Raw genomic sequence first — 25,979 nt, 5'->3', positions numbered from 1 at the left:
CTAGCTGCAGCTCTGCCTAGGGCTCGTAGTTGTTTCAATCCACCAAACGAGGAACCAAGTGGTTCGTATTCCTTTGACCTGTGTCACTTCTGAAACTTTCTCGTACAGGCACAGTCCGTGATGCCAGGTTTTGAGCAATCCTCCGTGCTCTGCTCTTTCCTGGGCTAATTCTAAAAGTAAAAACGAGCGTGACCAGAAACAGCATGTTTCCGTCCTGAAATGCCCGCGCCTTCCTTCCCCCACAGCCAGGCTCGCTAACATCCCGCGCAGGGCTGGAGTATCGCGATAACTGCGAGCTGCAGTGGGGGGCGGTTTTCCCGCCGCAGGGGGCGCACTTGGGGCCGGGCTCCGGCAGCAGCGGGTGGGGTGGGGCGGGAGGAGGTGCAGGGAGCGGCCGGGGCGGTGGCGGCGGCTCCTCCTCCTCCTTTCCAGCCATGGGTGAGCGGCGCCGGGCCGGGGGCTGCGGGGCATTGGGGGCGCGAGCAGAAAATGTCCTCTGTCAGGCTTCGAGGGGCGGCATCGCGGCCAGGGCCGTGGCGGCGGGCGATTGTTGCGCGGGAGCCGAGGGCTTTCCGCCGTCTCAGAGGAGGGCGGAGCGGCGGTGGGAGGCGCGGGCGGGACCCCGCCGCATCCGTGGTGCGGAGACCGCTCGATATCCGCGGCGCGGCTCGTCCCGTATGCGGGGCGGGGGGCCCTCCGCGGTGTTTCTGGAGCGGCCGCCGGCGGCCCGTGCAGCCCGCGCGTTGCGTCTCAGCAGCCACGTGAAAGCAAAGAGCGCCGTGCGGGTGGGTCGGGCTGGCGCTGAGCCGGGGGCTGCGTGCTCTCGCAGGGCTGGGGCTGCTCAGCACCTTGCCGGCTGTTCGTGCTGCCAGCTGTGTGACTGTTTTCTATTGAAGTGCCTGTAAATTGAGGCTACGTGGAAGTAATCGTTAAGGTCGTCTTAGGTGCGTTACCTCAGCAATGCTGCTTTTCTAGAAGAAGTGAGGTAGGCTGGGTTGTGTGCTACTTTGGTGTTTGATGGGCAGTTAGGAATAGAGAACATTAAGAAGGTATTTTTCTAAGCTTCTGATGTCTAAAAGCCTAAAGTGGTGCTATTAAAGAAGTCAGACAAGTGATTTGATTGCTTTTGGAGTAACCCAGTGAGAAACTGGCTATTATAAAGAAAATGCACACACACATATATAATATTTAATTGCAAACAGCAGAAAGCAATAAATCATAAACTTCTTTTCCTTCTTTCCAATCCTTTTGATCCTGGTGAATGAACAGTGTGGCTTTGCCTCATGTTTCCATTTGGTAAAATAGATGGCAGCCTGAGTGTTTGAGATGCTTCATTATGAGTGAAAATGAAGTAGGAATCTCCCGAATACTGCTCTCATTAGCTGCAGCTCTAAAGAGAGGAACCTTGTCTGTTCTGTCTGATTAGAGTGACTTTGAAAAGCTGTGGGAATCTTACTGATAAGGTTTAATCCCTAAACATAAATTTTTTCGTGTACATTCTGGACAGTGTGTTTTTAATTAGAACTATTGGCAAAAGCTTTATTTCCTACACTTAGATTTTTTTTCTGCCTAGGAAATATTTTGTATCTATAACAAGGATCTTGGGTCTTCATTTTTACTTATTTTTGTTGTTGTAAAGAAAAAAACAAGTGTGCATACATTATGTTTTCATGAAACCACTCTAGATTTACTCACTAAGAGTAGCTCCAGCCTCAAACGGAAAACATATCCTTTAATCAGGTAAAGGATAGTAGAGCCACTATGGAGAATAATCCTATAGAGGAGAGAACTGTTGCGAGCCTATTATGCTACAATATACCAAGCAGGAATGCTTCCTAGATGCGGTGGTAAGGGCACTGATTGCTCCTAAGCAGCTGAGCGTTTTAGCACAGCATTGATGATCATGCTACCTTGTTTCTGACTGCTACCGAGAGGTGCAAGGACAACAAGGTAACTGAGAACTGATGTTTTTGGCCTCCATTTTTGATTCGCCTGTTACAACAGCATAGGATCTGTGAAGGTGTTTGTTCTGGACCATCCACCTCTCTATGACGTGGTGGCCTGTAGCACTTACTGAATTATTCCTTTGAATTTACCTAGTTTAAGGTAAGCTTTCTTTGAGCAAGGCAGCTATGAATCATTTCATCGTTTTGCATCCTTCTAAAACTTGAACCATGACATTTTTTTCTTTCTTGCCTTAGCTGTAAAAGATCCAACAGCTGTAGAAAGAGCAAATTTACTGAACATGGCCAAACTGAGTATCAAAGGACTCATTGAATCAGCTTTGAGCTTTGGCCGTACTCTGGATTCTGACTACCCTCCTCTGCAGCAGTTCTTTGTTGTCATGGAGCACTGTCTGAAGCATGGCCTTAAAGGTGTGGTGGTTATTCTAGATGCATGTTTCTCATCCCAAACATGCAGTCTTTCTTCCTTTCTCTGTTGAATAAGATCTCAGTGTGTGCCTATTTCTTTAAGAAGAGAGTAAAGTATGTAAATTCTCTCCTTCTGTAATCGATGCTGTCACTAGTACTTCACAACTTGCATTTCTGCATCTGCCAACTTTTTGCTTTGTAAACTGTTTATTGTGAGTGATCCAGGAATTCAACATCTGTATGTGTGTAGCATGTAACTAGACATTTTTTTTTTTTATTGTCTTGTTCTAGCAGCAGCAGTTTAATGTTCACAGCAAAGTAATTTGTAAGATGACTGGGCACTGGCGAACTGGTCAGCTATTTTTGAAGGAAACTGCTCCACCATTTCAATTAACTCAGTGATGTTTTTTGTTTTCTAGTAAGAAAATCCTTTTTAAGTTACAATAAAACTATCTGGGGTCCTTTGGAACTTGTGGAGAAATTATATCCAGAAGCTGAGGAAATAGCAGCGAGTGTCAGAGATTTGCCCGGCCTCAAGTAAGTTGTGTTGGTAAAATATACTGCAAGAAATACAGGATCTGAATGAGAATCTACAGTTGTCATTATTTAATTTGACTTTAATCAAGCCTTTGAACAGCTATCACCAGATACTGGGGGAGTGCACAGGGGGATCTTGTTGCTACTTATGTTCCACATGAAAGACCTACGAAAGTGGGAATTCTGTGTGCTTTTCTGATATTTCTGGGAGAAAACTTCTCTAAGCCGCGGACAAAACCAGTACAAAAAGAAATAGGTTCTGTATCACAGTCTACAGTCTAGAACTGTAGCAAATACGTACTCTGAACGAAAAGAAAAAGTACCATACTGAAGTGAAAAGAATGGGACGGCTCTTTGGATTCTCATAGAAATATCCTCCAGCACAGGATCCTTCTGGAATATGAATTTATGCTGTAGGCTACAGTCTCTTTCCATCCCTCTGCACTCTGCTTTTGCATCTAGCTGTATAGCTGACTGCATATTCAATTCTGAAAGGGCTCGTTTACATTGAGAGTGATTATGTGGTTAGCATTAAGATTGTAAGCTTTAGCTTTAGACCTCATCTAAAGTATATGGGTATACTAATTATTATTTACTCTTGTATCAAGCTTGATGATCAACCTTTGGTTATGTTTGTTGTACTTTCCATCTTGATATAGCATATCAATGTGGGTTTTGACTTTTTTTTTTTTTTCCCTTTTCCACTTCTGTGCACATCACTTTGTAAGTGCATACCTACAGGAAAACGTTCAGGTTTAATTTGTTAGATATTAATGTTTACTAGCTAAATTTGCCATCATTTTCTTTGAATTATCTTATTAAGGTACCACAATTTTTGAAGATACACAACTTGAAGTTAGAACATGGTGTGTGTTGTGTAGAGTTGTACTGTGTTGTTCAGTAGTTTAAAAACTATTTCTGAAACCAGAATAGTTTCAGAGATGTTAATTGCTCTATCGGTAGACTGATAAGATAATCAAGACAGTAAATTAATCAATATATTGTTGATTTTGGACTGTTTGTTTTCTCCATCCCCTTTTTCCAGAACACCACTGGGCCGTGCCCGGGCCTGGTTACGGTTGGCACTAATGCAGAAGAAAATGGCTGACTATCTTCGCTGTTTAATCATTCAGAGAGAGCTTCTCAGGTAAATAGATTTTGTTTAGAATTTATTTTTATACATGTAGTCTCCTGAAAAATAGTGTTTCCTATTTGCTGCTTTTTAATATATCCTTAAAAAAAAAAAAAAAACAAAAAACAAAAAAAACAAGACATGGCTTCTGGCATCTGGGCTGATTTCCTCCAGTCCTTGTGATCAAGAGACCAAACCCTGTTGTCTCATGAAGACTGAGGGCCAGCTGATGGATGAAGAGATGTCTCCCTCCATCATCTGCAGCGTGCCTCACTGCTCTTTCATTGATGAGGTGATGGGGAAGGGCTCCTGCTGTGTTCCTCAGCCATGCAGAATGTGGATTGGAAGCATGTGGAGAGAAGATTAATTTACCCTTACCATGTGCATGGTTTCCTCCTAATCAGCCATTGTGTGGAGGATTACTGACTTGAATTTGCCCTTCCTTTCACAGTTCTAAATCTGACGCTGCTTTCTTCTAGTATAATTTCTCCTTTGTGATGAGCTGAGTGAAGCACAAAGGAAAGAAGGACTTACCATCTTATTTTCAGTTCTGTCACTTGTGAATATTTTGAAGAATTGTTGTTTACCTCAGATAATGCTGATGCGTCAGGATGACATTGATGGTCAACAGTGGTGGACTTCTCCACTGAATGAGCAGTTTGTTTCATAGGGTCTAAAGTTTATTTAGAGAATGCAAGGAGGATATTGATATTCTGTGGCTTGGAGTGTTTTTCTTTTAAAAACCTTTACATAATTTCATTTCTTCCTGTTTTTCTTAAACCCTTTAATCTCTTACATTGCTTATTTAATTTCAAGTATGTCTTCATTGATGTCCAGACTGTTTTATCACAAGAGTTCTGTCAGAGTGGCTACTACAAGCATACAGGGAAGACCCTTATTTAAAAGCAAGAGAAGTCTTCCTGCCAAAACTTTCCAGTCCTCCACCAGCTTGTGGGTTACATTTCTGTATCCAAAGGGTCTGTCTGTATTTTTGGATAGCTTCTGAGGCAAACTGTGCTTCCTAGTTTTAAACGTTCATGGAAGCAAAATGTGCGCAGTGTTTAAGAGTGCTGGAGGAGGATGAGAATCAAAGAAAGTTCAGATTCAAGAGTCACTTATACATATTATATAATTATATATAATTATTATATATTATATAAAATATAATTATATTTTATTACACGTAGGTATACAGAGTGTACTAATTTAGATTGTGTTGTTATGTAACAGTGAATTTTATGAGTATCATGCACTGATGATGGAAGAAGAAGGAGCAGTTATTGTTGGACTGCTGGTTGGGCTAAATGTAATAGATGCTAACCTCTGTGTAAAGGGTGAAGACCTGGATTCACAAGTAAGTCATTACAGGTAAAGTAACGTGCGTGCAGTCAACGAGCATTTTGTGTGCAGAGAATTTAGAAATCTGACCAGACTGCTCAGGGCATGATCCTAGGTCAGATGGGATGTTGTGTTAGCCTCAGTATCAGTTGGATCAGACCTTTGGATGGTGGTAATCACCAGAGTGCAAAGGTTTCATTGTCAAATGGATGCAGTAGTAGCAATGGGAGAGTTGTTCCTGTTCTAGTTGTGCTCATCCTTTTCTTTGGGCATTGTTCCACGTTCAGTTTATCCTGTTTGATCCATTTATTGTTGGAACACAATGGGAATGTGAATAAAAGAAAAACTAGCATGCTTCACTTAGTGTAATAAAAGACCTTACAAGAGGGGGAGACTGCTGACAAAGCAGTATCAGTAGCGTATCAGTAGAGCTCTGTGTGCTTTGCAGGCTGTTTTGAATTCCAACTCCCATTTTTTTCTAAGTGAATCTTGATGGAATCTTTTTAAAGGCATACATGCAAGTATTTATAAACATGTGTTAGTTGTGTTCAGCCCTGATTGTTTTTTTGCCAGATAATTGGGAGAATTTCTGAGTAGTTTAAATGGTAATTGTTTATTTCAAGTGTTTGATTGAAAAAGCAATTTTTCTGTCAAAGAAAAGTTCTAGCTAATAGGTTTTGTGTACTTTGAATCATAGGGTTAACAGAGTTCGTGCTAGTAACTCTCTAAGGTTTTAAGTACTGATATTACCTACCAGAAGGCACAATACAGAAAAGCATGTGACTGTAGAAGCCTTATCAGTGTGCTTTCCTCAGTACTGAGAATTACTGTGTGTTATAAACTACAAAGTAGCTATTGCTAGCTGCATCTGTGCTATCTAGGTCACTCAGTTCCATGAGGGGAGAGAAAACTCATTTTGGGAAGGCAATAGTGGATGTCATGGTGAGGTTTTATAGGAATTTCCTTTGTGAAGAGTAGCATAAATAAGACATTTTCTTCAGAGAAACCAGAAGTGGTAAGCTGAATTAAGAAGAAAGAGACTTCTAAAGGATGGTTAGAATCACATCTGGGAGTATGTTTCTGGTGTATTGGAAGATTCCTGTTCAATGGAGAAATGTGTGTTCACATTGAGGATTAAAGGAAAACTTAGGTAATATTTTGCTAAATATGTTTAAATAAAAGTTTTTGGAGGAGAGACTATAGAAAAGATGTGGAAAGAACAGACAGAAGACTATGATAGGAAATGCATGGGAGAACGATGTACAATCCAAGGAAATGTAGTGAGTTATTTGTATGCAAAAGCTAAATGGAGCTGAAGAAAGAAGCAGTAGATCAGAGAAATGGAAATATGATTGTAATGATGGTGCTAGAGATAAGAAAGGAATACTTTTGGTAAAGCAAATGAGTTACATACAGAACTGTGAATAGATTTGGAAGCGGAGCTCAAGGTGATAATATTTATGATATATATGACTGAATTACAGTTGAATAGAAAGTAAAGATTAAGATTTAGCAAAGTTTAAAAGTAGAAATGGAAAGTTGTGTGTGCATACCTGGAAGTCAGCAAGTGCAGAGAGGTAGTGCTATTGGGCATGGAATTTTGAGAAGTTAAGCATGGGAGAAACATCATGGGTGGTGTGCTGTGAAAGATTGTTATGTGAAATACCGCAGACTAATTATCTCAAGCCTCCTCAGTCACCTATAAGGTTCAGCAGTACTGGAAATTTTCCTATAAGCTCTTGGCTAAGCTCATTCAGGTTTGAGAAGTCATCATTTCTTCATACTGAGAAGGATTTGGTTCATGGTTTGTTTTTGTTTCCAAGGAAACATTTTGAACAGATCAATGAGACTGGGCCTGTTGGTTCAAAATGTTGCTGTTCAGTTCTTCTGAACTTCACTTAAATAAACTGAAACCATTTGAAAAGCTGATGTAACCGAGGTTTTGGGAAATGGATACAAAACCCTGAATGTGGACAACAGTTACTTTCACCATATGAAACTGTATACATTTGTTCGCTCCTAGGTTGGTGTGATCGATTTCTCTATGTATTTAAAGAGTGACGATGACATTGGAGGAAAGGAAAGGTATGTCCTCCGTAAATCTCTCAGATTTGGGATATTAACAAATAATTTCTTGATTGATGTGCTGTCCTTTGTAGAACCAAAGTTTCCTAAAAGCAGAATGTTATAATCTCACAGTCTTGAGGAGAATGGCACACTACACTGTTCCCTATTACTGGTTTGTTATCAGAATGTGTGTGGTCTGGATCAAGCTAAGCAACTTCACCTACTGCACTGACCTTGATGGACAGTACTGAAGGATTGCAAGGTAGCTGAGTAAAGGAGCATATTTCAAAGAACCAGAGTTATGATTGAGTAAACAGAAGTTATTTGCAATTAAAGCAGTGGGGTTTTTTTTGTCTCTCACTGTTGTCACAACATGTAAGTTACTCACTTCAAGACTGTGAGATGAAATTGCTTTTTATTATTATTATTTTAAAGTACAAAATGTGAACATTTGCATTTGAAGTTTTCAGAACATAATTCACTATGTCGTTTTGTTAAAGCTCTATTTATGGTTTTCTTGCTTTAGAAATGAACAGATTGCTGCAATTTTGGACCAAAAGAATTACGTTGAAGAACTAAACAGACAACTGAAGTAAGTATTACTTTGAAGTATGCATGTCTGTTCAGGCTTACGGGTAAAATGCCTCTACCTCCTTTTCTACCACAGCTTTGTGAGAGAGAACTTCAGGGAAATGGGTGAATATTTTTCATGTTTAAACTGAGGATGTAGAGAGGCTGAAAGAAGTCTCTCTTTTGGAAGACTGAGGGAGGAAATTGTTTTCGTGCTTTATTTTTGATAGTCAGAACCTTCTGAGAGAGAAATAGCAGGGCAAAATTGATTGTGGTGTTCAGGATTTATAACTTCAAATGAAAGAAAAACTTGATCTGGGTGCATTGTCAGAAATACCATTTTAACTGCAGTCTGTTTAACAATTGTCAGTTTATTATTGTGTGTTGTGGATGAATCTTCGTTTTGCATCTTGCCTTGGCAAAAAAAAAAACCAAACTGCTCAGATCTCCCTCTGTAGAATCTGTAGTGTAGTTGATCTTGGTCCCTTTTTGACATGCAATTATATTTATTCATGTAATGCTGATGATCTCAAGTGTTGGTCACTATGTGGCTGCAGTTGGGGTGTGGATGTTTTGATTTGAAACAGTGTCAGTCTCTGAGCAGAACCGTCCTAAAGGACACAGAATCTTTGGGCATCCAATACAAGCAAAATTATACTGTATTGAGGAGAAAAGAACTGTCACAGTTAAGCATGGGGGTGGTTGCTTAGTAATAGCTGTCATCATTCAGGTGAGAGCTGCTGTATGTTACTGTACACTGGTTTATGCACAAAGTTACTTGCAAACCAATGCTTCAACAGCTCTCTTCGTTTTTAAGGTTGGTTATTTCTTTTCACACATCATGAAATGTGTCAATTTCCTCTACCTTGCCATTCTTCATACACTGATGGCTTTTGTAGACCCCACCACAGAAATAGGTGGGAAAGTCAGTGGTGTTTCAGGATAGGTGTTTTTTTCAGTGCAGAAAGGGCAGCATAAAATTATGCTTAGAGCAGAGATGGGCTGTCAGGTGATGGAGAAGTTCTGGTTAAAGGATGTCTTTTTTTTTTTTTTTTTTTTTTTTTTGACAAGTGTTGTGAATTAAGGCGAGAAGCAGCAAGAAGGAGGGACTCTGAGAATAGTATCAGAAACTGTGGAGAAACAGATGGTTTTATAAAAGACGAATGAATTTATAAAGGAAAATGAATTTTTGGAGAAAGAGAATCCAGAGCATGATTTTCATTATATATGGGCTGGGGGGCTGGGAAAACAAGATTGCAAAGCCATTTTTAAGCAAACTCCTTAAACATTTGGGTACAACATGATCCAAAAACTGGTTCAAGTGACCAGGATGACATTGAGCACTGGGCAGAAGTATATAAACATTTGTCAGAGGAGCGTGATTTCCTTCTGTTTAAGAAAATCTCAAATAATGGGAGAAGATCTTTTGGCTCTTATTAATGGTTAATGACTGTATGTCACAAGAAAGCTTTTGAGCTTGGTTAAGTGGGTTTTGATAGAATTCTGAGTAATGGTTTCTTTCTTTCTCTCTCTCAGTAGCACAGTTAGCAGCCTACATGCAAGAGTTGATTCGTTAGAGAAGTCAAACACTAAACTGATTGAAGAGGTATTATTTTTTAGTAACATACAATACATGTGCTTTGATATCACACTTCTTTAATAAAGATGTTTAAATTATTTTAGTCTAGAATATGTTCAGATGTTTTTAATTTATCTTGAAGAAAAGGTGCAGTAGCTGCAGGAGTTTGCAGTCAGCTTGCTTAGGTAGCATGCAGCATCAGTAAATGATTTCTACAGAGCATAACAACTTCCCACTTGGGTCAGCAACAGAAAGTAAGCATTTCTTCAGGCCAGCTGTCAGGCTGATTTTGTGCAGCCAATTAGTGCTTGATGGATGACACCAGTTGATACACAGACAGAAAGTGGTTCAGTAAGCAATTTCTCTTACGGTTCTCAGCATTAGCTGAATAACTGCTTGCTTATTTACCATATGCAGTCTTTACATTTGTCTGGATCTGGTATTGCATTTATTTCTTATATTTTCGGTTACCTTTGATACTTCACTAGATTCTAAATTCTTTAGCTTTATAAGAGTGAGAGCCTTTCTTTTTAACACAAGCTGACTGAGAAATAGTGAATGAGGTGGAAACTGTGAATGTCTGAATTCAGTTGTGGAAGGAATAGCTAGCTTACGGTGGGTGCTCATGCGTTCAGAGAGAGGAAAACTTTTTGTCCTGAGTGTTAATTCTCTGAGTTTTCAGTCTCCTTTACAAACCATCATCTTTAGCCATCCATCTGTTCTGATCAGCTGGCTTGTAGGCCCAATGTTAAGGGTATATAATAAAGGGTCCAGTTATAATGTTTTCTGTATATATGTTTTCTCTACGTCTGGGAGAGCCTTTCTTATTTAAATTGCTTCATATGATATATTAAGTTGTCCAGAAAGAACAAAATTGGATATATTTCAATTCAAACAGAAAGAGAAAAATATAGGATGAGAAAAGGGGATTGAGGCTCGTTGAATCATAATGAAACTATGAAAAGAAAGCATATTTTCTTTGTCAGACATAAAGTAATGAAGTATCTTGGATATGCATGCTGTTAAGAATTAAACCTTTCTTTGTTAGGCTGCAGGAACAGGGCAGAGCATTCTTGGTCTCACATTCATCAGAATGCTTTGATTTTTTTCCCCGCTTATAACAGTGCTCACTTTCTATTTGTTATTTTTCATCATTATTACAGTTAGCAATAGCCAAAAACAATATAATTAAACTTCAGGAAGAAAATCATCAATTAAGAAGTGAAAATACTCTGATCTTAATGAAGACACAGCATCATCTAGAGGTATGGCAGTTTTACTTTAATATAGTGTGGTTCGTTGTCATTTGACTTTCCTTCCTTTGCAGCTTGAAGAAACCGTTAGTTGGCCAAATTTAAAACAGCTCTTTTTTTTTTAATGGGAAGAACCTGTTAGATTTGGGAAGCTTTATAATAGTTTAAATAAGTTGAAGGTACAGGATTCTAGGTTGTTTTATAAATATATATGTATTTAAAAAAAAAAAATATATATATATATATGTATATTTAATTTAAGCTGCATCTTAAGGGCATCTAGGAGTATTATCTGAGAATCTTGTCAAAATAGAGTGTATTGGCTGGTGAACTGTGTTGTGACCTTTCTTATTAAAAGAATGATACATCATTTAGAATAAATGTGTGTACAATTGCTTTTTAAGCTGTAATTTGTATCTCCTTCTGTAAATCCCTGTACAGGATAAGAGGTGAACACCCTTTACAGGTAAAAGTACAGATTTGTTGTGTGTTTGGATTGCTGAATATTGAAACAGCAGCGTTTTGGATTGACTGAAGGATAAGGCATACTGTAGTACAGTTTATTTTGCTAGTTTACTCAGTTCTCATAAAACTGATGACCACTAAGCAGAAACAGAAGCTATTTTCCTGTTTGTACCATGATTGGAGTTTATGGCATTAGTGGCTAAACTTGTAATGAACAAAGATTCTGCATATCCTCCTAGGTAACTAAAGTGGATGTTGAAGCAGAACTTCAGACGTACAAACACTCCAGGCAGGGATTAGATGAGATGTACAATGAAGCACGGAGGCAGCTTCGAGAGGAGTCACAGCTCCGCCAGGTGAGTGCTCCTTCATTGAAGGACCCAGCATTTCTAGGAAGGATGATACTCGAGTCAGTGTATAATTATTTCTAGTTTTGGTTTGGCTCAGGTTAAGCTCTGCCTTTAATGCAGTGTTGTTTTCATAACAGCAGACAAGGAGAGGTTTTCTAAAAAAGCAGTCAGTGCCTTAGTATTTCTGTAACAATGTTGCTAAAACATAGTAAGGAAAATAGAATTTCTTTGAGAATGTTTTAGATAGGGAGCACTGCATGTTCTGTACGTATGTTAAGTTTTTCTTGCAAAAATAGAAATCCTGTAGCTCTATTTTTGAAATTAATACTTAGCTCTGCATCTACGAGAAATGATGTGGTATTGTGTACTGCGAGTTCTCTTATCCAAAAGTGTTTTATTTCTTTTCTTTTTTTTTCAAGCATAAGTCTCTAAGTACAGGAGCGTAATGCTCTTGTAGTAGATCATTGCTTTGCACAGTTACAGAGAGTTTTGTGTTGGAATGATGTTGCTGCAGCTCTGTTAGCTTTTGTCTTTCTAAAACGTAGATAAAACATTGCATAATTGGTGAAGGATTTTGTGTTGTGTTGTCTGTGTGTTTTGTAGGATATGGAGAATGAGCTGGTAGTTCAAGTTAGCATGAAGCATGAGATAGAGCTTGCTATGAAGTTACTGGAGAAGGACATCCACGAGAAGCAGGACACGCTCATAGGCCTTCGGCAGCAGCTTGATGAAGTTAAAGCAATTAACATGGAAATGTACCAAAAGCTGCAGGTAAGGTCTGCTGTTAATGTGATGAAACGACAGCAGTAAGAGAGATGCATTTCCATTATAGATACTGCCATTTGTCTAATTACTGCTTTCTTTCGGCTTCCTAGGTCAACGTGTTTGTTTGGAACATTACTGATGCTGGTGTGATTTAACACAAGGTGTTGTTAAAGGCAGTCACTTCATCACTTCATTTTCTTGAGATTATGGGAAAGCAAATCATAAAAATAAGAGCATGGCCTTTTAACTTCTTATGTGGAATAGAATAGTTGTACACCTAGTGGTGTTCACACTCCTTGACCTGTCCAGTAAGGAAAATGAGAAATACAAAAGGTGCAGTCATATAGTGATATTAAAGGGAAGATGTGAGCATTCAAAGCAATGCAAAGCATTTTGGAAACAAGATTTTGTGTGCTGTTAACAAATAAAGAAAATCTGTAGTGTGCAAAGCTAAAAAAAATGTTTTGGGAGAGTATGGATTTCAGAGACCCAATGTTGATTTAACAAAACACCAGGGAAATTGAGCATTAAATTCTTTATGCAGAAGGTTTGATTTAGGGAAGAAATAATCAAAAACAACAGAAGAAAACAGTCAAATTCTGGCAGAGTGAGTGGGGAAAAATAAGAATGCTGCAGAGAGATAAGCAAGGTAGTGGACAGAGGATGTTATTTTTCCACTGAAAGCAGTGAGGAAGCTGGATTTCAAGAGAGGAAATGCAAATAGAAAGAAAAGGAAGATTGGAATGTAATCAAGACTTGTAGATTTTTGTTTTTTGAAGCTGTGCTTCTAGGGAAGGTGATTTTATATAATAATGTTCATTCTCATTTTTGAGTCAACTAAACAGGTAAAACAGTTTAATCATGCCCAATTTCATGTTCAGGAATCCATTAATAGTGTTGATCTGTATTGTGAGGGTGAAGTTCACCCTTGTGTTTGGGTCTTCCAGCTGGGATTGTGACAGCTATGCAAGCAATCAAAATTGTACAGCATGGTAGGAAAATTCCTAAAATATTTGCAGGCACGTTAGGTGAAGTCTGGTAACAGAGAACCTTTGTCATTTCCAGGACTCAGTATCTTGGTTTGTTATTGGTAAGGGTCTAATGAACAACTTAAAAAGGTGATCAGTGAATTGAAGTTGACTTACAAAATGATTAAGAAAGCAAACAAAAAAGTTTCCTCCTTAGTAAACTACAGGTTTGCTAGGTGTGAAATTCAGTGTCAGTACCATTCTAACAGTTTTTCTTTTCAGGAGAAAAAAAGTCTCCTTGGAGTAACAGTGCAAAACTACTTTGTCTTTGACCTTCTTTGTAACCCAGGTTTCTGAAGATGCTATGAAAGAAAAGAATGAAATAATTGGTCGATTAGAGGATAAGACCAATCAAATTAATGCTGCTATGAAACAACTAGAACAAAGGTACAGATCCATCTTTGTTTTCCTTCATTCATTTCTCCATCCCTGTATATTTTACTGCATTCCCACACTGTTGCCACTGAAATGTAACTTTAAACTAGAAAATTTTAAAGGAAAATTTCTGAAACTGTAACTAGTGCTTTATGGATTGATTTTTGTTTTTCTTTTTAGCAAATGCACTTATTTTAAGTGAAAACTTAATCTTTCATTTTTCTTTGTCTGCTATCTTTCTTCTTTTCCCCAGTTTTTGTGCTAATAGCAAAAGCTGTTATTTCGGCTGTTAAAAATGTGGATTCGATGTTAGCTTTTGTTTTTTTCTCCATCTGAATGAAATGCAATAGTAACCAAAGCATTGATGTTGCTTATTCCATAAGCAAGATTATTTGATATAAGCATTTACTGCCTTAATGAATCACTGCTGAGTTTGCTGAAGCTATTGAAAATCATTCAGTTGCTTTAGCAACTTTTATTTTTATTATAGGGAATTTTTACACTGAAAGATTGAAAAGTGAAAGACTAAAAATCTGCCATATGCACTTCCGTTGTCGTTAGACTGCATGCATAACGTAGCATTGAAATGTGATTCATGTGTTTAATTTAGTGGCCTACGTGCAACACTGGTCTTCTTCAATAGACTGTATTGTAGAATATAATATCCATAAGCACTGTCATCTTGGTGTTTGACATGTCTTTTTTTCATTTAAATTTGATTATTAAAAACATGGTTATATATTAAAAAAAAATAATTAGTGACATGAATATTCTTTTATTGACATCCTTTTTCTTCTTTTTTCTTTTTCTTTTATCCTTTATCCTAATTTTTGTTTTTACAATTTTGCTGCCTTCATCTGTCTTTGATTTTTGTCCGCTGCATTCGTGAAGTGACAAAGATCTGTTAACTCAAACTAGGACTATTGCAATGTCATTTGTCAAATGTGCCAGCAATGAAGCTCAGCACCAGTATAAGCTTGTCAAAGATATATCATTCTGAAAGCTCCTCCAGCTCTCTTCTGTTTAAATATTACTGATAAAATGCAACTTCAGAATTGTAAAGTGACAATTTGACATAGAAAGTGGAACTAGAAATCCTGCACTGTAACTGATTGTAGCTGGGTTCTGTTTTGTGTTCTGTAAGATCATCATTTCTGATCTGGCTTTACTCCTCTTCTAAAAAGAAAGAGAGAGAACAGAAATTATTGCACTACTGTTAAGAAAATGTATGCTAGTTTTCTAATGTTATTTATTCACTTGTCTGTTGTCAAAAAGTTTATCAACTATCTTCATTTGGACTATACTTACTGCTGACATTTGTTTTTTATTTGGCAATTTTTCCTGTTCGTTATGGCACTAAAAGATTTTAAAAGTTGCCCTGAGTAGTACTTCTCTTCATCTCTGCTTGTTTCTTTCGCTTCCAGGGCTATATTTATCCCAAAAGCAAGCTCTCTGCTCGTTTTTTTTTCTTATTTCTTTTTTCCACTTGTGACTAGCACTGCTTTCTTGAACAGCATGAACAGGGCTTTTGGGGAAAGGGTTAAAGGGGCTTGAGTGCTGCATCACAGTAGTAGCTTTAAGGGAAGAGGTGTAAACATACATTCGGTACGTACGGTAGAAGAATTCCAGGGTTTGAGAATAAAGCAGTTACAGCACAATTCCATTCTCCTGATGTGATGGAGAGTAGCAAATTTTCATGGATCACACTGTGTTTGGAGCCTGGACTTAGGGCTCCAGAAAGGGCAGCAGGGCCTAGAGAATGATGTGGCTGTAGCTCTTACTTCTGCTGCTCCAGGACAGCTTGAGTGGCAGCAGTAGTAATAGATGGGATTTATATGTAGGGTACCTGTCTAACTTGTTTGTCAGTGGCTGTGTCAGTACTGTAATCCTAACCCGTGGTTTTGCCCAACCTTTTTTCCCTCTCCACCCATCGCTAGGCAGTCTTTACAAATCCTATTTCTGCATTGAATTGCTGCTTGCCTGTGCTGCTGAAATAAGGATTTTAGCTGCTGGCTGCCTTTGATGCACTTCCCCTTGTTTCCTCTGAAAAGCAAACGTGGAGTTGACTTGGAAAAGAATCTTTTGAGTCTTTCAGCAGGAAGGAATATTTGCAAAAGCGGAGGCAAAACACCATAATACAGGAAGGGTTTCTGCTGCATGATTATATATAATCTTATTCCTTGCTTTGGAAGAACCAGAAAGAGCCTTTAACACCATCTTTGTGTTAAAAAGAGAGAAAGGAATATCCCCCTGCCTCGAAAAAAACAGAACCAGTGAATAAAACAAGGATAGGCTGTAGCAGAAATGGGAACATTAACCATCTCACAGTCACTCTATGCAAACAAGTATCTATCTGTCAGTGTCATCTGAATCTAAAATCCTGCTGCAGACTTCAGTCCCACTCAGCCTTTGTCTGCACTGCAGCTGTGTTGTCATTCTTGGTGCTAGTTTAGAATACAATGCTGTAGCCTGGGTTGGCTGGCATGTTCCTTGGGCAGCAAACCCCCTTTCTACCTTGGTTATACAAACTGCTCTGTGGTTTAATTTGTAACTTAGAGACTTGTGCAGCTTGATGTAGTGTCTTTTGTCCAGTTAATTGGCCCTGCTTTGTCCTAGAATACTCCTTTCCAGACATCTGGTTTGGGCCTGTGTGCTCTATCACTGCAAATGTGTCTGGGAAGATGCTCACAACAGCAGGTATAGTAGAGTGGGACAGTGCACGCTTTGTGAAGTATTTAGTTCTAGGCTTGTATCACTTGTTTGCTAGCAGCTTTCGGAAATTTCCACCAGGGCAACGTTATCAGTTGAAGCACAAATGTAGACATGTGGCTGACTTGATAACTTCTTATCTGACACTGGGAGCTGTGAGTTGACTCTGCATTCAGCTAGCTGCTGGTAATTGGGAAATCAAGCACAGAATGAATCAGAGATTTCTGCCCCACTTCCCTGAGCGGGCACTTGAAGAATTTCTGTTAAACAAGATGCAGCAGGTGGGGACTATTTTACAAGTGTAATATTTTACAGGCACTTCTACTTCCTGCCTTTTCTTCAGGGCAAGTATAGCCACAATAGGACAAGTTCTGTCTTAGCACCTTTACTTCTGTAACAGTACCCCTACCTTTTTTTGGACTGAGGAAGTGGTAAAGCAGAGAGAGACCGGAATGGGCTAATGGATTCCAAGAGCATTGGTACCTGAAGCAGAAACAAACCCCTGGCATTCAGAAAGGAAAGATTACATTTAAAAAACAGCCCCTCACTTCTTGACTGATCAGTTTTATTTAAATTGTCTGTAGTATGGAGCTATTTTAATTAATGTAAGAATGCATTATTTTTAATACAGACTGTTTACATTTACAGATGTGATGTAATTGAAGTAGTTCTGCAAATGTAGTGGGACCTATTGGGGTATGTCTTGTTGTGTTAGGCTAGTTGAGTGTTTTGCTGTCTGATTGCAGTGCTCTGTATTCAGCCTTATGCCTGAATTGTTTTGAGCTGCTTTTGCACAATACACGTCCTGCCCTGGGTGATAAGTACAAGCAAAGGGATTCTGCTGGGGCTATTAAAAAAAAAAAAAGCTTCCAAAAATAACACATAAACATATGCTAAAGAGGAAGGAAAAAAAAAGCATTAAGATATATGCTGCAATTCTAAAATATGTATCGTCATGCTTTGGCATCTGTTATCGATTAGCATAAAATAAAAATCCTGATTACTTACAGTGATCGCTTTCTGACTGTATGAAAAACAGGAGCTAATCTGTAGGCATTGTATGGATTTCTCGTTTGAGTTTGTAAGTTTCCCCCAAACTTTGTTTTTATTTAGAAATGTTTCTATTTCCCCATTTTTCTTTTATTTGTCTTCTTCACCCTCTACACCCTAATTCTAGCTTCAGTTTTACCCAAAGTTGATTTGAATTACACCAGATTGCAGCAAGCAGAGAAGGCTCAATTGGAAGCTGAGAATGAGGATGAGAAACTTAAACAGGAATATGTGAATAAGTCTGAAAGTCTGCAGAAAGAATTCTCCCAGAAGGAGAAACAGCTGTAAGTATATCTCTTCTGTTTGAAAAAACATTCAGCAGTAATGTTTTGTGCATTCATACAAGTTGGCTGTTGATAACTGACTGTGAACAGAATGTAAATACTAAAGATATTAATGTTGCTTACTGGCAAGATGGAAGAAAGTACGCTGTTCCAAGAAGGTCAGGCTACCTTTGGGCACCTCTGAAGTGCTGTGCAGCTTGGAAGGAGGGGGAGGAGCTACAGTATATTTCGTCTAAAGGTGCTGGCTTACTTCATGAGGAAACTATTGTAAGCAAGAGAAAATATCTAGTATAGTAGCAGTAACCCACACTTTTAATAAAGCCCACAACAGTGTAATAGTGTGAACCTGAAGAGAAATGGTGTGAGAATAGTTTAATTGATCAAGATTATCAATAAGGTAAAATCCTTTAAAAATTGTTTAATTTGCCACTGCAGAAAAAAATAATCCATGGGAATTATAAATAATAAAATGTAACATAAAAGCCAACCCTCTCCCTTCCTCTTGGTGAGTTCTTCATTAGTGATCTAAATAGGTATCTACTGTAAAAAGCTCCCTGCAGAGGGGCAGATGTTTATCCTGTTGGCAGATAACAGCTACGTTATTGAAGATAGGGCAGATCTGTGACACAAAGATTGGAGCTTAAAAGATAGTGATTTCCAATCTGATTACTAGCCCATCCTGCCTCCCTTACAACTCTGAATGTCAGTAATCTGGTTTAACTGTCATGACAAATGTTCACTTTACTGCTGCAGTCATCTTTGCAGATTTTGGCAAAAGAACAGTTCAGACCCCAACCTTATTTTATTATTATTACTACTTCAGAATTTTGCAATTCTGAAACCTCAAAGTCATTTTCACTTCTGATCTTTTCCAACCAGGTGCTGAGGTAGTGTCCCAAATGTAAGTCTTTCCTTTAAAAATGGTTTTGATTTCAAAAAAACAACAAACAAACAGGAAAATCAACGTAGCTACAAGTTTTTCCATCAAAAGAACCTTGCATGACAACTCTCAGTTTTTTTCCTTTTCTGTTGATTTGTCAAGATTTAGATGTAGAAGGCTGAGCAGTGTGCTTCCGTCCTGTTTGCTCTGTAGCACTCTAAACACCAGCTCTTCCATGATAATGAAATTCCAGCTGGAGTGATTTTGCGTCAGAATAATCCTTGTGCCAATGGCTGGATTTCAGTTAAACTAATAGGGTTTGGATCCTTCTTCATGTTGAACCTCAGCAATGTAGGAAGCTCAGTTAAAATAGCACATTAAAGTCTTTCCTTCCTTATCTTTGATTCTGTTCAAATTTCCATAAGCCTTAGTCTAGACAAAAAGATTAACACCTGAAAGCATAATATTAAATAACTTTTATGAGCACCAGGGATGCGTGCAGTCCTTCTTTGTGTCATCAGTGACACTATGGTTGTTTTTTTTTTTTATTTTAGAAACAAACTATGTAGTGTTAAGAGGAAGGGCTTCCCTTCATTCACAAATTAAAAGCACCTGAGAATGTTGTGGTTGATCTTCTGTTGCTTACTAAGGTCAGCTTTTCAAAATGTTGCCACAGTCTTGATCCTTCTAAATGTGATTCTTTTCAAAAGCACTCTCTAAGTGGTAACATTTTAACTATTACCATGTCTGAAATGTTGCAACATTGCTGCATTTTTTTCCGTTTTAAAAAACAGGTCAGCTGATGGGCTGCTTATTGTGGCAACAATATGTTGCATCCAGAAATAAACTTCTTTTTGTTATGTTTTAAAGTGATACTGTTTTGCACAGTGATTGTGTTCTTTGTTTTGCATATTTTAGGCTCCAGCTTGAAACAGATTTGAAGATAGAAAAGGAATGGCGGCAAACTCTGGAGGATGACCTTCAAAAGGAAAAAGAAACTGTATCTCATCTGCGAATAGAGACTCAAGAAATAATTAACCTTAAAAAAGTAAGTTCTGCAATAAAACTTGAATAGTAACTTGGAAATTAACTGAAAAGTTAATTATGAACTTAGACATGGGACTTCTAAGAATTTCTGCAACCAGATAAGAAAGATTAGATTAATGTATTCTCACAAGTAGATAAGAAAAAAGATTGGAAACATTGTTTCTCTTTTTACTCCTTTCTTCTTCAAATCAAAACTCTGTCCTTTGGCTAAAGAAAACCAGAATCCTTATTTTTCTTTCTCAGTTTTGTTGAAGACTCTGTCCTCTTGTGTTAGGCCAGAAATTGCTGCAGGTTCTCTCTAACTTGGTGCGCGTGGCTACATGGTGCTGTTGATGTCTGCAGTGAATTGTGTTTGCTTTCTGAAGAAGCAAGTAGGTGTCATCTCTTACGGCCTAAGAGAGTGTGATCTCGAGTGTTGCTGCTTGAATTCAATTTGGAAATCTTTATAGTGAGGGTGATGAGTCATCCAGCCGCTTGGCTTTCTCAGTAAGATCAGCTTTGGTTAGGACCAGTTTTCTAGGCATTAGGTGTATGTGTATGTATGTGTGTATATATATATATATGGTTTTGGTTTTTTTTTTTTTTTTTCAGGAGTTCATTAAACTTCAGGAAAAGAACAGGCAACTGAAAAGGATATGTCAGGACCAAGAAGCTGCTCTCCAAGAACTGGCATCCAAGCTGAGCGAGTAATTTCATTGTTCCTGAATGATTATATTTGTCTCATAAACATGAGTTAAGAAAAAGAATAGGATGGCCATCATGCAAACTACTGTGTAGAAAGCAATATTACCAAGCCAGTTATCAGTAGGAAATATTTCTAGTTAGGTGAAATGTGTTGATTTTTCTCTTTGGTTTGTGCCTGTGACCTCATATGCAGTTAGTGTTCTGGAAAGAAAATCTTAGCTAGATCTTAAGGCCTGCAGGGCTTTAGGAGGTGTTTTTGCATTGAAAGTAGTTGACTAGTTTGCATGTCTTGGTTTTGCTAAAGAACAATCCAAGTAGAAGATAACAGCTTATACTTCAACAAGATAGTGCTTATCTTTTTATGAGGTTGCGTGCTCATGGGTTCCTTTCTTTAACGAGATGAGGATTCTCGTCTTAGTCTTAGACCACTGTTTATTGCTACATCTTCAGGCTATGTAAAAGATTACCTTATCAAAACCCACTCAGACTATGGTGAGCAATAAGCTGTGAGCACAGTAGTTGTTGTTCTCCATATCTCTCTACTTCACTTAAGGATGTGCTTTATAAATTGTTTTGCCATGACTGCTGTGGGCTTTTATGCCCTGTACAATGTTGCAGTTTAGACAGTTCTGAGTGGCACTGGGTGGCTGTGGGAAGACTGGTTTCCCCAGCAAGACAGTCCAGAAGTTTGAATTCCTAGTTTGCACCAATGCTGTGTGCTTGTCTGGTGCCCTTAACCACATAACCTCAAACATACCTGCATTCAGGGATTCTTAGCTCTTAGTGCAGAGTCTGTCTTTGTGTAGTACTTAGTATATCTCCTAGATGCTGCTGTGATGTAAAATACTAAGTTCAGAATACATCACTTAATTTTTAAATACTTAAACCTTGCAAGGTTTTTTAGACTGCAAGTGAAAATATAACAGTTTGAAATATTATCTTATTTTTTTAGATCCAAGCTGAAAATAGAAGATATAAAAGAAGCGAACAAAGCATTGCAGGTTGGTAGGATTTGGAGGAAAGAAACATTGGAGTTTACTGTTCCCATTGAAATGTTTTGCAAGCTTGAAAAAGCTTCTCTTCAACAGCAGCTATTCAGAAGAGACTCATTTTATTATATTCTGGTGGGAGGGAAGCACAGATTTCCTGTAGACTCAGCAAAAGAGAATACTCAGTTTAATATAAAGTTACACATTTTGCTACATTTTATTGCAAAGGTGCACCCTTTTATTTTACAAAATGTGTTTGGGACCGTGTATGTGGGCACCAATATGGCATTTGTTAACTATAAATAAATATTTGATCATCCAGAAGTCTATGCAAATAGGAACTATACTGCTGAAAGGCTGGGAACTTGAGCATTGTGCATCTTGAGAGCAGAGGTTGTGTCTGCATATGTTTGATCATAAGATGTGTGAGTTCACATATTCCTTCATTGAGCAGGGAAATAGGTTTCAGCTTTGAGACTTGGATAGCTTACTGTTTTTCCCAGCTCTGCCATAGGCTAGCTTTAGTGCCTCCAGCGTGTCTTCTTTGTACCTATTCCCGCTGTTAGCAGTGCTTTGGAGCAAGCTTGTCCTGCCTCAGAGTGTCTACGTGACACTGTAGTGGTCTCAGGACGTTCAGCAATTCAGGCAGTAAATATTACTCCTATTGATTTGTTTTGTCCTTTTGAACCCAAAGTTTACCTTTATCACATACATGTATTTATGGTCATTTATTTTTTCTGCAGGGACAGGTTTGGTTGAAGGACAAAGAGGCTACGCATTGCAAGTTATGTGAAAAGGAATTCTCACTTTCCAAAAGGAAGGTAAAACTCAAATGAAATTTCTTCCAGCTCATTTATATGTAGTATGAGAAATATGTCAGTTATCTTACAGATGAGATCAGCATGAAATGTCAACCTTCAGATGAATGTATAGATATTCTTTGAGATGTGCTACTCATATCAAAGAACAACCGGGCCCTACTTTCAAAAGAAATGTTCTTGTTTAGTGTAGTGCTGTGGAGGACCGTACTTAAAGTTACTCAACCAACCTTGTGGAATCATTGTCTCATGTACTTGGCTGCAGTTCCGCCATTAAAATTTGACACATGGAAGTCTTAGTACATTTTTTTTTTTTTTAAATATATATTAGACTTAAGAAATTATGAGCTTATTGGGGCTTTAAAGCAGTGTTAATTGTTAAGCTTTATTAACATATGCAGAAATTTTTATTTCACCTACTTCTTATGTTAAATTTTAAGAGCTGCTTGACAGACTCTCATCCATTGTCATTGTTTATATTCTTAATTGGCAAAGCACGTTAGTTTGTCTTATTCTAGGGATTCAAACCTTGTATGTTTGGTCTGTCTAGGATCGCACCATAAATTTGGGTTTAGATGAATTATCTCTTGAAAACTGGTTCCATGCCCAGACCAAACGATTGGAAAGAATTCAGATTGTTCTCTGTGTGATTTATTGATACCCAATTACCAAGTATATTTCTGCTGTATATTTTTGATTTTGTGATTTTTTTTTTCCTGTTCTTCTCCCTGTTATTTAGCACCATTGTAGAAACTGTGGTGAGATCTTCTGTAATGCTTGTTCCGACAACGAACTGCCTCTGCCTTCCTCACCAAAGCCTGTTCGTGTCTGTGATTCCTGCCATGCAATCCTTATACAGAGGTGCTCTTCTAATGTGCCATAAGATTATTTTACAAGTTATTACCCTGTGTATTTAGCTAATTCTGTAAAACAAAACAAACAAGAACCAGCTACAGAATGTACAGCACTACTTCTGTTGATACAAATAGAGAGGACGGGACCCAAAGCCACAAAATGCATGTCTTAAAAATGAACATGTTAAAATTACAGATTGCAGTATTAGTCTAACAAATGACTTGGAAGCTCTTCTGGAGGAAGGAAGGGCAGTTTATAGAGGAGATTCGGTGTTAATAGGTATCTTAGTCATTACAATCTTGAAAAGGGTGACTTATTTACCTGCTTTTACAGGCTAGTCCAACTGAACTGTGATGTAAAATTTGCCTGTAGTATGCTGCTGTGAAGCAAAATGGAAGTAATGGTTTTAAACTGTACTTTAAAATAAGGAAAGAAATTAATGGAGGTGGCCCAGTAAATTATTGCCAAATATCTTTGTCGTTTGCTTCCTCTCAGTTATCAAGATTTGATACCTCCAAGAATATTGCACTGACAATTCTATAGTCAGAGGAGTAGAGGGAGATGGTGTCAGATAGGTGAGAAACTGTGTCCTTAGGCACTGGGAGAAAGGGGGTGCATTTTGCCACATTATTTTGCAAAATTAGCTATTAATTTGACCTTATCAGTGTTGTCATGGAGAGATGTCCATCCTATTTTTTTATGCCTTATGTTGTCTGTAGCCTCAAGGAAGTGTCTTTGTATTATTTTCTGGAAAGTCATGCTTAGCTCTAGAGCAGCATCAGCCTGCTGCTGAGAGACACTAAAAGCTGTGGACCGTGTCCTTTGTGTGGTGCCTGTGTTGGACCAGAAAGTTTGTCTTTTTGTTGCCTTATTTCTCTAACGTCAGTTTGTTCCTAAACATTTTCTTTTTTTCCAGAGAGCTTTTGAGTTCTGCTAGGTCTGACACATCCCACCACTGTTCATGTTGATGTTCCATGGTAACTTCTGCTGGAATGTACATCTCAGTTCTTCTAGTAGCCAAATAAAAATACAGCCTTTGATGGGCTGTATGTAGCAGCAGCCCTTGCTGTCGTGTCACTGCTCTAGAATCAACCTGCCCTCTGCCCTTCAGCCCTTCGTGTGAATGGGTCCAGCCATGGAATTTCCACTCTGGTCAGTACTGGTGAGCAGTTAGCAGTAATCAGCTGTAGTTCATTTATGGGCCTGGAATTCCTACTGACAGGAGCACGGCAGCTTGGAAACAGGTCTTTCTTTTAGTCATTCTTGCACTTTGTTTAGCTTAGCTGTGTCTTTTGAGGATCGGTATTTAGCTAATATTCCAAGAGCTAACTAACTGTTCTTTTTGACACGTCAGTGTAGTTGCTTATGTAGCCTTTGTAAAAAAAAAAAAAAAAAAAAAAAAAGTTTTAAAAATTATCTAGTATAACTATTTTGTAAAATACAAATGTTTGTAAATGTGTAAATAGCTTTTAGAAAAAAATAAACTTAATTGATCTCCAATGTAATGTTGGGAGTAATGTCTCTTTATTTAAGCACTGCAGAATACTTTGAATGTTTTATTGACTTGCTCACGTTGCTTGAAAAGTCTCTGCCTTTGTTGGGCAATGGGGAAGCTGCCCTGCTAATTATGTAAGGAAATGCTGCTTGCTTGCTTCATTAAGGTACTCTGATCTAAGAGTGTTTTGAAGTGTTGTGTTGTTTTTTTGTCGGCCCAGTATGAAGGCAAACTGATGTAGGATATAGAGCATGCCTGTCAGTCCTGCTTCAGTATCTTTTCAAAAATTATGCAACTGAACAAATACAATTTAAAATGGGCAATTGTTTAAAATAAGAATATAGTGCAGTTACTGCCGGTGCTGAAATTTTTGTAATATACAGATGCAGTCAATTATCTACTGCCTAACTATGAACTCTTCCATTCCTCTGTACCACACTGTTTACGTGGAAAAATGTCACTGAATGGCATATAACCTACTTAGACTGCTTTTATTTGAGAGGAATTGCTGCCTTGAACAAAATGGTGAATGCTGTATACTGTTCCAGGTGGCATCCAGGTTTCCTTTGGCATCAAACTATGTATCTGGCCCACTTTCAGCAGGTTTTTGGACCACACTACCGTTACTCCATTAATAATGTAATGATTTTGTCTTTCTATAAAACTTTGTTCTGTGACAGATTATCTTGTGATTCTAAATAATATTCCTTGAGCCAAGCATATGAAGGTATGCGGTGTACCTACTGTGTACCTCAAAAGAAATTGTAATTGTTCCCACAGCATCAGAGCAACCTTTGGGTAATGTCCTTCTAACTTAACAATATAAGGGCATTAACAAATAGAAAGTATGCTTCTCCTTTCTCCCCCTTTCCCCCCCACTGATTATACTGGCTGTCTCACCTTCTTGCAAAGGTGGTGAACATACTTGGACCTCCTCCTGACAGCGAAGGAAAATCCATCTGATGGCCAGCATTCATCACACAAGAGATTGCAGGAACCAGTCAGTACTTCTCAGTGGATAACCAACCACTTTAAAAGAACTACACTTTGCAGCAAGTATTTCAGCTTTACATACAAGTATGAACTTCAAAAATCATTTTTTTTCTTCTCAAAACACTGCTGAAGTTCCTTGAAAGGGTCCATACTGTATGCTGCTCTCGTTACAGGATGATGTGTTAACAGGGATTGGACAAGCATAAGGCATTCACTCTCCAGAACAGAATTGTGTTATTCAAGAGTCATTCAGAATGACTTCTGCTAACTTACTTGGTGATGCCAAATAGCTTGAAGTGCAACTACTTTGTTCTCAGGTATGTCAGTCTTAAATCAATAGTAAG

At 38.3% G+C, this 25,979-nt stretch overlaps 1 protein-coding gene across 3 annotated transcripts; it reads left to right on the top strand.

Moving 5' to 3' along the window:
• The first annotated feature begins 413 nt into the window (after positions 1–413).
• Positions 414–24,530, top strand: RUFY2 (RUN and FYVE domain containing 2). Of its 3 annotated transcripts, XM_042863249.1 has the most exons (19): positions 414–438; positions 2,202–2,375; positions 2,792–2,909; positions 3,955–4,056; positions 5,272–5,395; positions 7,403–7,464; positions 7,973–8,038; positions 9,553–9,622; positions 10,759–10,860; positions 11,553–11,669; positions 12,267–12,434; positions 13,746–13,843; positions 17,755–17,874; positions 19,673–19,802; positions 20,393–20,487; positions 21,438–21,486; positions 22,218–22,295; positions 23,032–23,153; positions 24,064–24,530. In XM_042863249.1, the coding sequence occupies exons 1-19, from the start codon at positions 435–437 to the stop codon at positions 24,113–24,115; spliced, it is 1,851 nt and encodes a 616-aa protein (XP_042719183.1). In that variant the 5' UTR covers positions 414–434; the 3' UTR covers positions 24,116–24,530. The 3 variants fall into 3 exon arrangements, with proteins under 3 accessions (XP_042719183.1, XP_042719184.1, XP_042719185.1); XM_042863250.1 differs by having other exon boundaries at positions 23,032–24,530; XM_042863251.1 differs by lacking the exons at positions 17,755–17,874; positions 19,673–19,802; positions 20,393–20,487; ... (2 more) ...; positions 23,032–23,153; positions 24,064–24,530 and adding an exon at positions 14,723–15,021.
• Positions 24,531–25,979: the final 1,449 nt, after the last annotated feature.

Source organism: Lagopus leucura, unplaced genomic scaffold (genome assembly GCF_019238085.1).
Source record: "Lagopus leucura isolate 7727_CA_CO unplaced genomic scaffold, USGS_WTPT01 Super-Scaffold_739, whole genome shotgun sequence".
NCBI classification, from domain to species: domain Eukaryota; kingdom Metazoa; phylum Chordata; class Aves; order Galliformes; family Phasianidae; genus Lagopus; species Lagopus leucura.
Note: the sequence above shows the minus strand (reverse complement) of the source record. Positions and strands in the feature narration are given on the sequence as shown.

Bases quoted from the DNA above. Each gene is read 5' to 3' on its own strand.
- RUFY2 (XM_042863249.1), top strand. The intron at 2,376-2,791 runs GTGTGGTGGTTA...TTTGTTTTCTAG, and splicing joins TCTGAAGCATGGCCTTAAAG to TAAGAAAATCCTTTTTAAGT. The intron at 5,396-7,402 runs GTAAGTCATTAC...GTTCGCTCCTAG, and splicing joins GTGAAGACCTGGATTCACAA to GTTGGTGTGATCGATTTCTC.